General features: G+C 45.6%; 1 protein-coding gene across 1 annotated transcript in view; it reads left to right on the top strand.

The window, feature by feature from the left end:
- The first annotated feature begins 7,876 nt into the window (after positions 1-7,876).
- LOC122896959 (amine oxidase [flavin-containing] A) overlaps positions 7,877-16,246 on the top strand; it is a 69,565-nt gene continuing 61,195 nt past the window's right edge. Inside the window, exon 1 of the mRNA XM_044235067.1 lies at positions 7,877-9,090. Coding sequence (XP_044091002.1) covers positions 8,133-9,090 — 958 coding nt within the window. The 5' untranslated portion in view covers positions 7,877-8,132. The remainder of the gene's footprint in view (positions 9,091-16,246) is intronic.

Below are 16,246 nucleotides of genomic sequence, written 5' to 3'. Positions count from 1 at the left end.
ACAAGGCAAGAAACAACAAGTGTTGGAGAGGATGTGGAGAAAGGGGAACCCTCTTACACTGTTGGTGGGAATGCAACTTGGTGCAGCTGTTTTGGAAAACACTGTGGAGATTCCTCAAGATATTAAAAATAGAACTATCTTTGGACCCTGCAATTGCACTACCGAGTATTTACCCCCAAAATACAGATGTAGTGAAAAGAAGTATTTCAGTGTATGTTTTTTTCGAAATTATTTGACAATAAGTTGAAACACCCAGGGCACCTGGGTGGCTCAGTCGTTAAGCATCTGCCTTTGGCTTGGGTCATGATCCCAGGGTCCTGGAATTGAACCCCACATTGGACTCTGGTGCACCCCGATGTTCAGCCCAATGTTCATAGCAGCAATGTCTACAATAGCCAAACTGTGGAAAGAGCAGAGATGCCCTTCAATGGATGAATAGATACAGAAGATGTGATCCATATATACAATGGAATATTACACAGCCATCAGAAAGAAGAATACCCAGCTCTTGCATCAACATGGATGGGACTGGAGGAGATAATGCTGAGTGAAATAAGCCAAGCAGAAAGAGTCAATTATCATATGGTTTCACTTACTTGTGGAGTATAAGGAATAGCATGGACGACATTGGGAGAAGGAAGGGGAAAAGGAAGTGGGGGGGGGAATTAGAAGGGGAGATGAAGCATGAGAGACTGTGGACTCCCAAGAAACAAAGGGTCTTAGAGGGGAGGGGAGTGAGGGGATGGGTTGGAGTGATGGGATGGTGATGAGTATTAAGGAGGGCACGTATTGCATGGCTCACTGGGTGTTTTACATAAACATAAACAATGAATATTGGAACACTATACCAAAAACTAATGATGTACTGTATGCTGACTAACATAATAAAAAAAATTTTAATCAGGAAATGCAAATTTAAAAAAATAAAATGCATGTAGAAAAAATAAAAACAAAATAAAATGTAGGTAGAAACTAAAAAAAATAATAAAATGACACACTTAGAAAAGAATTAGAACTGCAGAAAATTAAATCACTAATACGAAGGATAAATATGATTAGCTGTCTCAGAATTCAGAGGAAAAGAACAGAGACATGACAATGATAAAGGACATAGAAAGATGCTCCAAGGGGCGCCTGGGTGGCTCAGTGGGTTAGGCCGCTGCCTTCGGCTCAGGTCATGATCTCAGGGTCCTGGGATCGAGTCCCGCATCGGGCTTTCTGCTCAGCAGGGAGCCTGCTTCCTCCTCTCTCTCTCTGCCTGCCTCTATGCCTACTTGTGATTTCTGTCTGTCAAATAAATAAATAAAATCTTTAAAAAAAATAAAAAAGAAAGATGCTCCAATAACATAATTGTAAGTGCTTCTCTGGAAAAAACCACTTAGAACAAATGCAGTAATCCAAATTAGAGTAGAAGAAAATGTCCTAGCATGGAAATTAATTAAAACTCTAAATTAAAAATCCACAGATTGAAAGGAGTTATGATACCACATGCATACACCCATACACACACAGATCCACATTATCCTCACAAAGTTTTTTCACTTCAGGGATAAATAAAACCATGTCCTATAAATATTCTGGAAATAAAGACATCTTTTAAAAAAGATATTAGGAGGCCCGGCTGGCTCAGTTGGTAGAGCATAGGCCTCTTGAGCTAGGGATTGTGAGTTCAAGCCCTACCTTAGGCATAGCATTTACGTAAAACAATACTAAAAGTAATGGGGTGCCTGGGTGGCTCAGTGGGCTAAGCCTCTGCCTTCGGCTTGGGTCCTGATCTCAGGGTCCTGGGATGGAGCCCCACATAGAGCTTTCTGCTCAGCAGGGAGCCTGCTTCCCCCCCACACCCCCCCGCCCGCCGCCTGCCTCTCTGCCTACTTGTGATCTCTCTCTCTGTCAAATAAATAAATAAAATCTTTAAAAAATAATAATAATAAAAATAAAAATAAGATGTTAAATCTAGGAAATCTAAATTTCCTAGATTAATGTTTAGGAATAATCACCATCTCAATTAAATTAGCCAAGAGAGTTTGAATTGATGAAATGATTCTAAAATTCATTTAAACATACAGGAATATATTAACAGAAAGAATATATAGGAATATCATAAATAATTTATAAAGAAGAGTATTGGGAAGGGACTAATCCCTCTATCTAGTAAAATCTACTATAAAGCAGCTAAAAATAAAATAAAGTAAATCGCTGTGGCGTTGGTAGCAATGTGGACAGAATATGCATGTAAATATAACAGAAGAGATGGTCCAAAGCCAGATCTTAGTATTTATGTTATATTATGTAAGCAAATCCATGGAAAATGGAAGGATTTTTCTTCTCTTCTTCATTTTTTAAAGATTTAATTTATTCATTTTCAAAGAGCAAGAGAAACAAAGAACGAGAGAGAGTGAAAGAGCACATGCCAGGGGAGGAGCAAAGGGAGAAGGAGAAGCAGACTCCCTACGTAGCAGGGAACCAGATGTGAGACTGGATCCCAGGACCTGGGATCATGACAGGAGCCAAAGGCAGACGTTCAACCAACTGAGCCACCCAGGTGCCCCTGGAAGGATTTTTTTAATAGACACTTTTGTTATGAGTGGTTAACTGTTTAGGCATGTGGAGGGTGTCTATTTATTTATTTGGCGCTGAAACCTGAGATGGAGTGTCTATTTAGATCCTCACTCTATAACATAACAAAATATATCCCAGTAGATTAGGATTTAATAAATTCTAAAATAACCAACCATCAAAACACAAAAGAAAACAGAATTCATCCTTCAAATCTGTAAGTTTAAAAGGAATGGGAAAAATTACCAAAAGATAGATACAAGCACCTATACTTTAAATTTCTGCTTATCTACAATGCCATAAACAATACTAAAATATAAATTGGAATAAACTATCTGCAGTGAAATTACCAAGGAGGGGGTAATATCTTACTGTACAAATCACTTACAGAAATCAACTACATAAAGGCATAAACTGATCATTCACAACAGAAGAAACTGAAATGGCTAATAAATATCTGAAAAAAGTATTTGATCAGTAATCAAAGAAACACTGTTGCAGATAGCAATGCCATGCTGATTTTTCACCTTTCAAGTTAAGAAAGTTTAAAAAGGGGGCACCTGGGTGGCTCAGTGGGTTAAAGCCTCTGCCTTCAGCTCAGGTCATGATCCAGGGTTCTGGGATCGAGCCCCACATCGGGCTCTCTGCTCAGTGGGGAGCCTGCTTCCTCCTCTCTCTCTGCCTGCCTCTCTTCCTACTTCTGATCGCTGTCTGTCAAATAAATAAATAAAATCTTCAAAAAAAAAGAAGGAAAGAAAGTTTAAAAGTTAGCTTCCTTAATGGCTTAATGTGAGAGTGCAGGCAGTAAGAACTTGGACAGTCTTTTTTTTTTTTGAAGGAGCAATGAGAGCTTTGTTCAGATCCTAGGGCCCTAGATAGTCATTTTTAGACACTGTTGATGAAGTATACATTTGTATGATCTCTTGGGCAAGTAATTTGGTAACTTCAATCAAAGAATTTTAGAAAATCTCCTACTCTCTTACCCCGTAATTTTAGTTTTAGGACTCCATCTCAAGGAAATTCTAAAAGAATGTTTGATACTTTCTGCACAAAAATATTCATCTCCAAGCTATGTATTATATTTAAAAATTAAAAAGTATTACATGCTTCATGTTAGAGGATAACATGACATGAATATAATGCAGTTTTTAAAAATTAAAATGTGAGTATGTATTGAGTAACTGTCTAAGTATTTTGTATTTGCTCATTGACCCCTCACTACAAGGATACTGGTTAGATTCCTTGGCCCTTCCAGGTGCACCCACCAGTCTTCTCCAGGTTCTTCTGATTGGTAAGAGCTGCATCAACAGAATCTCTTGCCTTCTATCTTCTGGTTGGGGTAGGGCAATGGAACCAGGGGAAGTCAGGCGAGGAAGTTTTGGATATTATTTGTCCTGGTTCCCTCTCTGTGAGTTTCCTGTAGGCTGTAAACCTCCCTGAACTAAAGACTACATCTTGTATAGGTAGCCCCTACCAAATACCACTGTCACCAGGTTCTGATAACTGTTCTCTCCCTTTACCCCTTCACAATGATGCCTTCTTGCTCTAACCAGCCTGGGGATACTGACTGATTCCCTGTGGTTCCTCTTCATCTTACTTATCTCTTTTAAAATATTTCCTTTATGGGGCACCTGGGTGGCTCAGTTGTTTAGCATTTGCCTTCAGCTCAGGTCATGACCCCAGGACCCCATCGAGCCCCACATGGAGCCTTGCATGGAGCCCCACATCGGGCTCCCTGCTTGGCAGGAAGCTTGCTTCTCCCTCTTCCCTGGCTTGTGTTCCCTCTCTCGTTATCTCTCTCTGTCAAATAAGTAAATAAGAACTTAAAAAAAATATATATATATATTTATGTTAGTTTCTTCAAATGATCTAATTAGAGTTTTCTGTTTCCTACCAGATCCCTGACAGATACAATGACTTATGAGACTTTATATCTGAGGAGATAAATGCAGAGAAGTTAAGTAATATGCCCAAAGTCACAAAAGGGAGGAAATAATAATTGTAGGATATGTCAAAATTGTTCCTTTATCTATTTTAAAATAACTTTTATTGTTTTTATTACAAAAGATATACAAAATATACAGTACAAACAAATAAAATGAAGAGAAGAAAATACCTATATTTCGACTCACCCAACCCATCCATTATTTATTTAATAAGATTCCCACATTTTTGTCTCTAGGCAAACTCCTGCTTCTCATCCCAGGCTCTACGTTCAATTGTCTACTCTATAACCTTCATCTGGGTGTCTCAAAGTCACTTGAAACTGAACATGTCCAAAATAGGCTCATGATTTTCCAAATTCTAGTCACAACCAAGTCCTGTCAATTTTACATGTAAATGTCTCTAATATGTCCACAGCTCTCCAGCTGCCACCACCCACCTTAGTCCAAGACACTATCACCTCTTTCTTTGAAGAATTCCAAGCCTGGGTCTCCCTGTATCTATCTACTCTTGTCTCCTTCATCCCATTATTCACACAGCAGGCAGACAGACTTTTTCAAAATGCGATCTAGTCATAACACCCTCTGCTTAAAACCTTGCAATGGCTTCCACTGCTTTAGAATACAGACCAAGGGGCGTCCTTTGGCCCAGCTAACCTCAGCAGTTTTGTCTCCTATGCTCCTTTCCTCCCCTTGCTTAGCTCTACTGTCTGGCTTTTAGCTTCACCAAGGAACCATGCTTCTTTCTACCACAGACCCTTTGCCCACATTGCTCCCTCATTTTGGCTCTTTTTTTTTTTTTTTAAAGATTTTATCTGTTTATTTGACACAGAGAGAGGGAGACAGCAAGAGAGGAAATACAAGCAGGGGGAGTGGAAGAGGAAGAAAAGGGCTTCCTGCTGAGCAGGGAGCCTGATACAGGGCTCCATCCAAGGGCCCTGGGATCAAGACCTGAGCCCAAGGCAGGCACTTAACAACTGAGCCGCCCAGGTGCCCCTGGGTTTACCAGCTCCTCTAGCAGACAGTAGGCTGTCTTGTGTCACCTGCACATCTCCATCCAGGACTTTGCCCTGTGCCTAGCACATAGTACGAAATCAGTATTTGAATGAAAAGAAATAAACGCAACAGGGATAAGGACAAAGCTGGACGAATCGTATTAGAAAGATCTGAATTCTTTATATCCATTATTTCCTCTTTTTTTGCTTCAGAGTCTAAAAAGATAAAAATTTTGATACTTATTTAGTCATGTGTCAACTACTTTTCTAGAAAGTAAAAGCTGTTAAAACTGGGTAAATAGGGGCACCTGGGTGATTCAGTCAGTTAAGCGTCTACCTTCAGCTCCAGTCATGATCTCAGGGGCCTGGGATCCAGTCCCACATCAGGCTCCCTGCTCAGCGGGGAGTCTGCTTCTCTCTCCCTCTGCCCCCCCTACATGCTTTCTCTTTCTCTCTCAAATAAATGCATTAAAAAATTTTTAAAAACTGGATAAAAAGACTATATCTATATTCCCTTACAGTTTCTTCAACAAGATTGATATACAACTGGAGAAGCAGGGGAAATATTTATGGGTGGGCATGGATTCTGGTTAATTTCCTGGAGTTTTCGTCACTTACTCTAGATGTTATATTTGTTTTGAGGGTTCTAGTGATGACAAAATCAGCTCTAGGCGGATAAAGTGGAAATTTAAAGAAGTGATAAAACTAGCATGAGGCTGGTTGTACAGTAAAATACGTTCACTGAGTATTTTTTTGGTAGGATGGGGAAACACGTGTTTTGTTTGCTTGTGCTCCTTAACCAGCCCTTGATCTTCACGTTTAAAGTGCAGGTCCTGGGACACCTGGGTGGCTCAGTTGGTTGAACAGCTGCTTTCGGCTCAGGTCATGATCCCAGCGTCCTAGGATCGAGTCCCACATCAGGCTTCTTGCTCGGCGGGGAGCCTGCTTCTCCCTCTGCCTCTGTCTGCCATTCTGTCTGCCTGTGCTCGCTCTCTCTCTGATAAATAAATAAAATCTTAAAAAAAAATAAAGTGCAGGTCCCTCTTAATCTGAGATAGCTGAGGGATTTTTTGGTTTCTTTTCTTTTTTTTTTTTTTCCAAAGACTTCATTTACTTATTTAAGAGAGAGAGCGCGCTTAAGGGATGAGGAAGCAGGGTAAGAGGGAGAAGCTGGCTCCCTACAGAGCAGGGAGCCTGATGGGGGCTCCAGCCCAAGATTCTAGGACCATGACCTGAACCAAAGGCAAAAGCTTAACGGACTGAGCCACCCACGCGCCCCTGATACTAGAGTTCTTAATTTTCTTGCCTACTTGCTTCGTTTGGGGTCAAGCACCTCAGCTTGGACAACCCCACAGAGAACCAATAATCGCCCGTTGGCCCCAACGGCTTCCCCCCTCACCCCGCCCCCTCCCTAGGGAGGGGCCCGCGGCTGCGCAGACCTCACCCAGCCCCTTGTGACGTCACAAAGGAGCCCACCCAAGTGCGGTGCGGCGCCGGGACCCCATGGTCATGGTCCCTGCCCTTTAATTACCCGCTTCCCTTAGCCCACCTGGCTCAGTCTTCTTTTAGTCAGGGTGTGAGAATAAAGGCGCTAGGCTCAAACCCCCACGGGGCCGCCACTGCGCCCTTGGGGGCGTCGCCCGCCCCTCGGGGCCGGCGAGAGAGACGGAGCCGCGCTGCGCTAGCCCTAGGCTCCCCCGCCGCCCAGTGGGCCAGTCTGCTGGGGCGGCTTCGGGAGCGCGCGGGTACCGGACCCAGGAGCTGGCGAGGCGCGCGCCCGTGGGGGAGGGGCGGGGAGCAGAACGTCGTCACCCGCCCCGCGCGCTCCGGAACCATGAGCTCACACAGCTCCGCCGCCTCCAGAGTCAGTGGCAGCGGGAGGGGCTACGAGGCGGAGCCCGCGCCTGGAGCCGGGGGCACAGCTTCCCACATCTCGGACCCCAACGCCAACTTGGGCGCGGTCACATCCTCCGCCTCCGGGTCGAGCAGCGGTTCTGAGTGGCGGACCTTCTCCAGTCCGTTTTCCAGCTTCCTGTCGAACGCTTCCATACCGGACCCCGGATACGAGAAGAGCTCCGGCGCGCCCGCCCAACTCGGCTCCACTCCCGGCCCCAGGACCAACACAGACTCTAGGATTGGCCTCAGGGGCTTCGGCGCCCACGGCCTGAACCACCAGATCCCCATGTCTGCCACCCGCCAGAGCACCGCCGATGGGGCCGCGCCGGCTTCCACCCCTGACGCAGGCCACCCCCGGGTACCGGTACAAAGACCTGCCTCGCTCTCAGGTCCCCCTCTAGCGTCGATATCTGAGTCCACCCCGCCCGCAGTGTTCGTCTATTCCCGAGAATCAGTACCAGGACGTCCTACATCCACGACCTCTACCCAAGAATCAGGGCAAGGGTTTGTCCTGCCCTTCTCGCCCGGCTTCCTCAGGTTACCAATTCCAGAACCTCTTACACCCAATAACACTCCCGAGGTGTCAGCACTCGGGCTTGCCCCGCCCTCAGTGATCGGCTCCTCTTGGAGTTCGGTGCATGGGCCTCCCGTACCCAATAACTCCCCGCTACTGTCACTGCAAGGATCCTATCAGTTCTCAGGACCCGGCTCTTCCCGACTGTCAGTAGACGCATCTGTTATGCTCTCGGAGTCTTCCCGAGTGTCGGTGCAAGGGTCGCCCCCACCCTCAGTGCTCAGTACCCCCCGCAGTTCACTGCCGGGATCTGCCCCGCTCTTGGACTCCTCTCGAGTGTCGCTGCAAGGGTCCGCCCCGCCCTCCAAGCTCAGCTCCCTCCCGGCTCCGCAGCAAGGATCCGCCCAGCTCTCCGAGTCCACCCCGCCCTCAGTGCCCGGCTCCCCCCGGGATTCGGTACAAGGACCTCTTACGCCCAGGAACGCCTCCCGAGGGTCGGCACAAGGGTCCACCCAGCCCTCCGTGCCCGGCTCCCCCCGGGATTCGGTACAAGGACCTCTTACGCCCAGGAACACCTCCCGAGGGTCGGCACAAGGGTCCACCCAGCCCTCCGTGCCCGGCTCCCCCCGGGGTTCAGTACAAGGACCCCTTACGCCCAGGAACACCTCCCGAGGGTCGGCACAAGGGTCCACCCAGCCCTCCGTGCCCGGCTCTCCCCGGGATTCGGTACAAGGACCTCTTTCACCCAGAAACAACCCCGGAGGGTCGGCACAAGGGTCCACCCAGCCCTCCGTGCCCGGCTCCCCCCGGGATTCGGTACGAGGACTTCTTACGCCCAGGAACGCCTCCCGAGGGTCGGCACAAGGGTCCACCCTGCCCACAGTGCCAGGTGCCCCCCGAACATCCGCGGAAGGATCGGCTCCGCCCCCGGGCTCCCCTGACGGAGCAGTGCAAGGGGCTGCTCCGCCCTCAGTGCCGGGCTCTGCCCGAGTGTCGGTGGAAGAATCGGCTCCGCCCCCGGACTCCCCCAGAGAGTCGGTAGAAGGGCCCGCCCCGCCCTTGGCCCGCTCCACTCCTATACCTACGCCCCGGGAGAGTCTCAGCCAGAGCATGGAGAGTGAGGAGAAGTCGAGTATTGCGGGCCACATGTTCGACGTCGTCGTGATAGGAGGCGGCATCTCAGGTCAGTATGGACCGTAGTGGCAACCTGAGGGCCCCTGGCCGGCCCGGGGTGGGGGGCTTCCAGTACCGCAGCAGCATATGGGGTGGGCGGGGGGGGTCTCTCTTGCTTGCTGGAGTGCAACAGTGCAACAGTGCAACAGTGCAACAGTGCCCGGGCCCGGATCCTGCGAGGCGAGAGGGGGGGTTGGGCCAGATTTCCTGGTGGTGTGAACTGGGGGAGGCAAAACAATGATTTTACTGCTACTATTAAATACTAGCATTTAATTAGCACTCGCTGTGCAGTTATATTCGGTACTTGACTAGCATTTCCTCAATCCTCAGCAATCCTGTGAGAGGGGTACTCGCCCCCATTTTACAAAACCAAGTAACTGAGGTCTGGAGACTTTCAGTTACTTTCCAGCGGTTGAACCACTTAGCCAGAAAAGGGCTGAGTGATTTTTTTTTTCCATTTAAGACCTTCACTTCTAATCCCTGAGGTGGCTGCTTTGCCTCACTGATTTCACGTCCTTTGCCCTAAACAGAACATCAGTGTTGGGATTTTTGTAGTATTGAAGTAGTAAGAGTGTTATTCTGGTTCTGCTCTTCTCCAAGATCTTTTCCTTAAAAAATTTGGTAAGTGAAGAAGGAAGAATCATTCAGTAAAACGTGTTCGTTGAAAAAAAAAAAAAAAGTGTTCGTTGTTTTTTTGTTTTGTTTTAAAGGAGAGAGGGTGGGCTCTTAGTTTTAACTACTCCGGCTGTTTTTTTAGAACTTGCAGGAAGGTGTAGGGCATGTGTTACCCAAAGGGAATCCCTTTGTGAAGCAGAGGCCTGTAGCTGGTCATTCCCTGTTGTGTCCTTTCATAACAGCTCCCAGTGACCGAATCCTGTCCTGTGTGGAGCTGGTGAGCCTGGGTTCCCCTGGTCCTGTCCTAGGTTTGCAGCTGACCCAAGTGCATAAGGCTTGCCTGTATCTTCCTGGAAACCTCATTATGACTGATATATTCAATTGTCACTTAAGCTGTCATAATTGCTAAAATTGGAAATTCAGGCATTGTGTTTCAGTTCAGCCCTAGCTAGAGTTCCGCATGAATCTGCCCAGATTCCCACTAATTTTTGAAATATACCTGCAGGATCTGATTTAGAAAGAGCCAGAAAGAAGGTGGAAGGGAATTAAGTAGAATGGCCCACAGTAGCCATTTGTATGCATCATCTGAGGAGGGGGAGACTCTGAGCATGCTTAAAAATCAATTTTGAGTGGAGATAGTTTGACTTGGTCTCTTGAGGATCAACAGTCTGAATCTTTAGAGGAGAGGTTGGCCGGAGCTGTTGCTTTGACACTCTAGCCAGTGCCCGCAAAAACATGCATGTATGTTGGAACATCAGAGGAAAGCAGGGTATGGTGGAGAGTAAGAAAAAGAAGTAAATTTCTCTTGTTTCCATTCATCCATTGAACAAACACTTGCCAAGTGCGTGCAGTGAAGAGAACTGGTGTTTCCCAAAAACCTAGTCCTCCCATGCATGCCTCCTAGAAGCAATGTGATTGTTGATCACTGGGAAATAAATGTTCTGATTGTGTGGTCTATGAAGTGATTAGTTCTTTCTCTTCCCCCATCTCCATTATCCACACTTCACAATTTGGGGTTCTTTCTGGAATTTTATCTTTGTTTTTCTTGTTTTATGCTCCCGTATTCCTTAAGGAGCGTTTTTGTCTTGTCTTTTCCCTCTGCGCAATTACCTGTTGTGTCTCCACATCTTATTCCTAATAATTGGTCATGAGCCAAGGTAGATTTATCGTGGAGCCGGTGACCGTCCTGCTTTATGGCCTTTAAACTGCAGGTGCCTTCTGCTCCTCATTCTGAATAAATAGCTTCAGACTGTGTCTTGTATTGGTAACCTTGAATTCTTTTTTCTTAAAGAGGGCACCCAAATCATGTAAGCTTCAGGCCCCTCAAAACCTGGATCTGTCTCTGATCATTATTCATTATTAATTTGTTTCATGTGGGGAAAAGCAGAGGGACTTTATTGCACAGTAGTTCACACACCTATTCTAGCAACCAGCTTCCAGTCCCTTAGTGACAGTGGAAAACCAGGGAGCTTCCTCTAGTATTATCTCTCATCACTCAGTTGGAGTGGCTTTAACACCAAAACTGACCAGAAACATTGGATTCTGGCTGTGGTGCTTTCCCAAGATGGTTCACAGCTAAAATTAAAAGTAGATGCAAGTCTGGCTCAGGCTGAACCCTGCACACATTTCATAAGCAGGTGAGAAGCGTTATTGCTTAAGGGGTTCTTGAGAACCCCATCTCAGAAACACATCATTTTTGCCTGTGCTTAGAAGAGTCCTGTGAGCGACTTAATCCCTGTATCAGTTTTAAATGCTTTGGGATATTTCTTAAAACTTCTATCACAAATTGCACACCTTAATATGCTACCCACACACTTATAATATATGGCCAATTCTCAGCATCTTCAGTGTCATTACTTTTATATAACAATGTAGCTCCCAGAAGAGTAACAATTCCAAATGACATTCCTCAAAATCAATCCATAGTAACAGGATTATCTTTCCTTTTTGATAACTATCTTGGCTCTAGAAAGAATGGCAGCATCTTTTTTTCAATATCAGTTTTAAAGATTATTTATTTATTTGACAAAGAGCACAAGTTGGGGGGAGCAGAAGAAGGAGAAGAAGGGGTTGCGGCGCTCGATCCCAAGATCATGGGATCTTGGGATCGTGGGATCGTGACCTGAGCTGAAACCAGATGTTTAATTGACTGAGCCACCCAGGCACCTAAGAGTGGAAGCATCTTAATATAGCTCTCTCATCATTAAAACAAACAAACAAACAAACAAACAAAACCATAAAACAGGGGTGCTTGGGTAGCCCAGTGGGTTAAGCATCCGACTCTTGGTGGCACAGGTCATGATCTTATGGGTGCTGAGATCAGGTTCTGTGTGGGACTCCATACTCAGTGGGGAGTCTGCTTGAAGTTTCTCTCTGTCTTCCCCTCTTCCAATCATGCATGCGCTTGCATGCTCTCTCCAAAATATTCAAAAAAAAATAAAATAGAGCACGTCTTATAGCCACAAGCCCCCTTTTACTGTCCACTCATCAATTACATAATTGTATATACTGTGTCAGTAGTGGAGAAGGGAGACCCCCCTGCTCATTTGTAAGTAAGATAATGGTATATGGTATATGCTTTGGCCCTTACTTGTCATCCGTCATCTATCATCAAGTTCTTTTTTTTTTTAAATATTTTATTTACTTATTTGACAGAGAGAAATCACAAGTAGATGGAGAGGCAGGCAGAGAGAGAGAGAGGGAAGCAGGCTCCCTGCCGAGCAGAGAGCCCGATGTGGGACTCGATCCCAGGACTCTGAGATCATGACCTGAGCCGAAGGCAGCGGCTTAACCCACTGAGCCACCCAGGCGCCCTATCATCAAGTTCTTCTTGAAATTCCTTTCATTCTGTGACACTTTTATTCCACACTGATTGCCCCTTTACTGTTCCTTTCATTGTGCCCATATTTTTGTGAACTTCCAGTTTTGAAATGGCTTGAGGTTCAGCTGTTGATCACTGTTGTGTTCTTATGCACTTTTCCCCTTTCTTACTCATTCTAGGACTTGAGATTTCCCTTATCTATAGAAAGTTCTTAAGTCTCTAGTTTGGATCCATTTCTTTCTCTGAGATCCTGTTATCTGCTCCTGGGTATTTCACCCTTTAATGTTTTGTTCTTGCTTCATATTCAGCATGTCCAAAAACCTCCTTGACCTCCAACCCAGCTTTTCTTCCTCACTGCCTTGGCTCTGTTCTTGGCACCATAATCCTTTACACCCAGCCAACAGATCCTTCTAATTCCTTGTTTGGGCTTTTCCTCTTCTCCATTCCCAGGGACTCCCCCATCCCCAGGATAGACTCTGGACCCCTTTGGCTCATCAGGTTATGACCATCTTTCCAATGGCTACCCTTTACTTTGGGCTCTCCCTTCATGTCCATCCTGCAGTGTTCTCCCAGAGTTGATTTTTTTTTTTTCAATTTGAGCATAGTTGACACATAATGTTACATTCGTTTCAGATATACAACATAGAGATTGGATAAGTCTATATGTTATTCTAGGCTCACCAGAAGTGTAGTTACCATGTGTACCATTACACTGTAGTACAGTACTATTGATTATATTCCCTTTCATATATGCTGTACCTTTCATCCCCATGACTTACTCATTCCATAACCAGACTTGAATTTTTTTTTAAGATTTTATTTATTTATCTGACAGACACAGATTACAAGTAGGCAGAGAGGCAGGCAGAGAGAGAGGGAGAAGCAGGCTCCCTGCTGAGCAGAGAGCCCGATACGGGGCTTGATCCCAGAACCCTGGGATCATGACCTGAGCCGAAGGCAGAGGCTTTAACCCACCAATCCACCCAGGCGCCCCCAGACTTGAATTTTTTTTTAAAGATTTTATTTATTTATTTGTCAGAAAGAGAGAGAGAGAAAGCACACAAGCAGGCAGAGAGGCAGGCAGAGGCGGAGAGAGAGGCAGGCTCCCTGCTGAGCCAGGAGTCCGATGTGGGACTTGATCCCAGGACCCTGGGATCATGACCTGAGCCGAAAGCAGTGGCTTAACCCACTGAGACACACAGGCGTCCCCAGACTTGAATTTTTAAACACTTCTTTCATCATCTTGCTCTTCTGCTCAAGACTTTCCTTCAGTGGTCTATTACCAGCCCCTCAAGCTTTCCTCCCCATACGCTCAGTTGTCGACCCCACTTAGTTAGACAACTAACATCCCCCACTGTCCCCAACATGGAGGCACACTCCTGTCTTGTCAACGGTGCTACACCATGTTTATTTTGTCCCTTCACCGCTTCCTTGTTTTTGTCTTTCTTAACATGGGATTCTTTCTCTCTGACCGTTTACATTTTATTCATTCTTCAACATCTGATTAATGACCCTTTAAAAAAAAAGATTTTATTTATTCATTTGAGAGAGAGAGTAAGCGTACACACACAAGCTGGGATGGGGGGGGGGGTGGAGGGAGAAGGAAAGCAGAGGGAGAAGCAGACTTCCTGCTGAGCAGGGAGCCCAACACAGGGCTCAATCCCAGGACCCCGAGACCATAACCTGAGCCAAAGGCAGACGCCTAATCATCTGAGCCACCCAGGTGCCCCTAAAGACCCTTTCCTTAATCATTTTGACTGCCCTTGATTTTTCCCTGTTAGTGTTTGTCATCTGTGTCTAACAACGCACACTTATTTTCTGTGTCTATTTCTTTCTTTTTTTTTAAAGATTTTATTCATTTATTTGACAGACAGAGATCACAAGTAGGCAGAGAGGCAGGCAGAGAGGAGGAAGCAGGCTCCCCGCTGAGCAGAGAGCCCGATGTGAGGCTCTATCCCAGGACCCTGGGATCATGACCTGAGCCGAATGCAGAGACTTTAACCCACTGAGCCACCCAGGTGCCCCTCTGTGTCTATTTCCTGATGTTATTTTAACTATAGCAATTCAGTCATTGACCGTTGATGCTAGTTCTTACGCAGGAGCTGACACAGATACAACAAATGACAGAAACCCAGTGGCATACAATTTTAAAATCTGCCCCGAACCTAGAATTTCTGAATTGGCTGTCTGTAGGGGGAGAAAAAAAAAAAGAGAAGAAAAGAAAAGGGGGAAAAAAGCCCACCTACAGGGGTCAATGTGTACTTCAGAGTTTTGGGGCCCAAGGGGTTTTTGCCAGGCAATCCGGTCCATTCACCTAAGATTTCAATCCTCTCCGCGGCATGTCCTTGGTGATGATCTGGCTGTAGCTTTGAACACATCTAGGGAAGGGGAAAGCTCTGCTCCTCAGAGCAACTTATTATGAGCAGAGGTGGCTCCGCTGCCTGGACTCATTGAAGCCCTTTGGGAGCCTCTACCTTATCCCAGGCAGTGGCTAGATCTCAGGGGGAAAGGTCTGATGATGAGTAAGTAGTTTCCCTGCCCATAAGGTGCCCCATCCTCGTGCAAGAAGGAATCAAGTAAGAGAATAATCGACATTAGAACAGTGGAAGAAACATTATTGTCATGAGTATGAACAAGTGCTGGGACCTTGAAAGATAAGTTTTTAAGTGAAAACACTTAGTGGAAGAGTTTTTCCATGGTTTCGGAAATTTTGAACTAGTGTTTAAGTAGAGGACCTCCCCCATATTTTTATCCATGAGCCGAATTCTGCTTAAAGAATTCAGCACACTAGCCACCCAGAGGTCGGGACTGTATAAAATCAACGGGGATTGAATCCTTTTCATCCTCTGAGACAGAAAAGCTGTTTTGCAAGAAGGTTGACTAATCCTCTGAATTCCGACAACGGAGTCCACAACATACCGCAATTTCCCTTTTTGCTGAAATGCATGACCCTGAAGAATCCTTTTTGCTGAGAGCATTTTTGGCATTTTAACTCAGAACTTGGCAACAGACAGTTGTGGTTTGGTAGTGATTACAAAAAACATTTACAAATGCTGCTTTTTTGCGGCACCATAGTTACTCAGATACTCTGAGGTTCAGTGCAGATGGGGCACTAATATTCTGCCTTTTAGGACACGTGTTTGCCTCTGTTTTGTGTTTTTTTCTTAAACTAGCATCCTTTCACTTTAGGAACTTTTTTGATGTTGAACAAAGAATGCTAGAATATTTGGGTTCTGATTTTTTTGAAATCTTCATGGTTGAATGAGATGTGGGGTTTAGCTGACATTTGATGGGCCGTTTTCACATGTAGCCAATACTAATTGGCTTGACCCAACACACACAATCCTCAGCTAATGTGAAAAATGCATTTAACAACAGATCTAAGTACAGTGTAATTGTATAAGTATCGTACAACTGTAGCGTAATTACGTCACAGAGACCCATGACTGAGAAGTTGAAAGGTGGGAGTTTGTTATTGGCGACTATGGGTCATACAGTCTTTGTGCAGGTGTGACATACACATATTTATATATAACCAATCTTGCCAGTTTTTGGATTCAAGTGTACCCAGAAAGACTGAGGTTCTGTTGTCGTTTTTTTTTTTTAAGATTTTATTTATTTATTTGACAGACAGAGATCACAAGCAGGCAGAGAGGCAGGCAGAGAGAGAGGGGGAAGCAGGCTCCTCGCCGAGCAGAGAGCCCGATGTTCAGCTACATCCCAGGACCCC

Source organism: Neovison vison, chromosome X (assembly GCF_020171115.1).
Source record: "Neovison vison isolate M4711 chromosome X, ASM_NN_V1, whole genome shotgun sequence".
Taxonomy (NCBI): domain Eukaryota; kingdom Metazoa; phylum Chordata; class Mammalia; order Carnivora; family Mustelidae; genus Neogale; species Neogale vison.
Note: the sequence above shows the minus strand (reverse complement) of the source record. Positions and strands in the feature narration are given on the sequence as shown.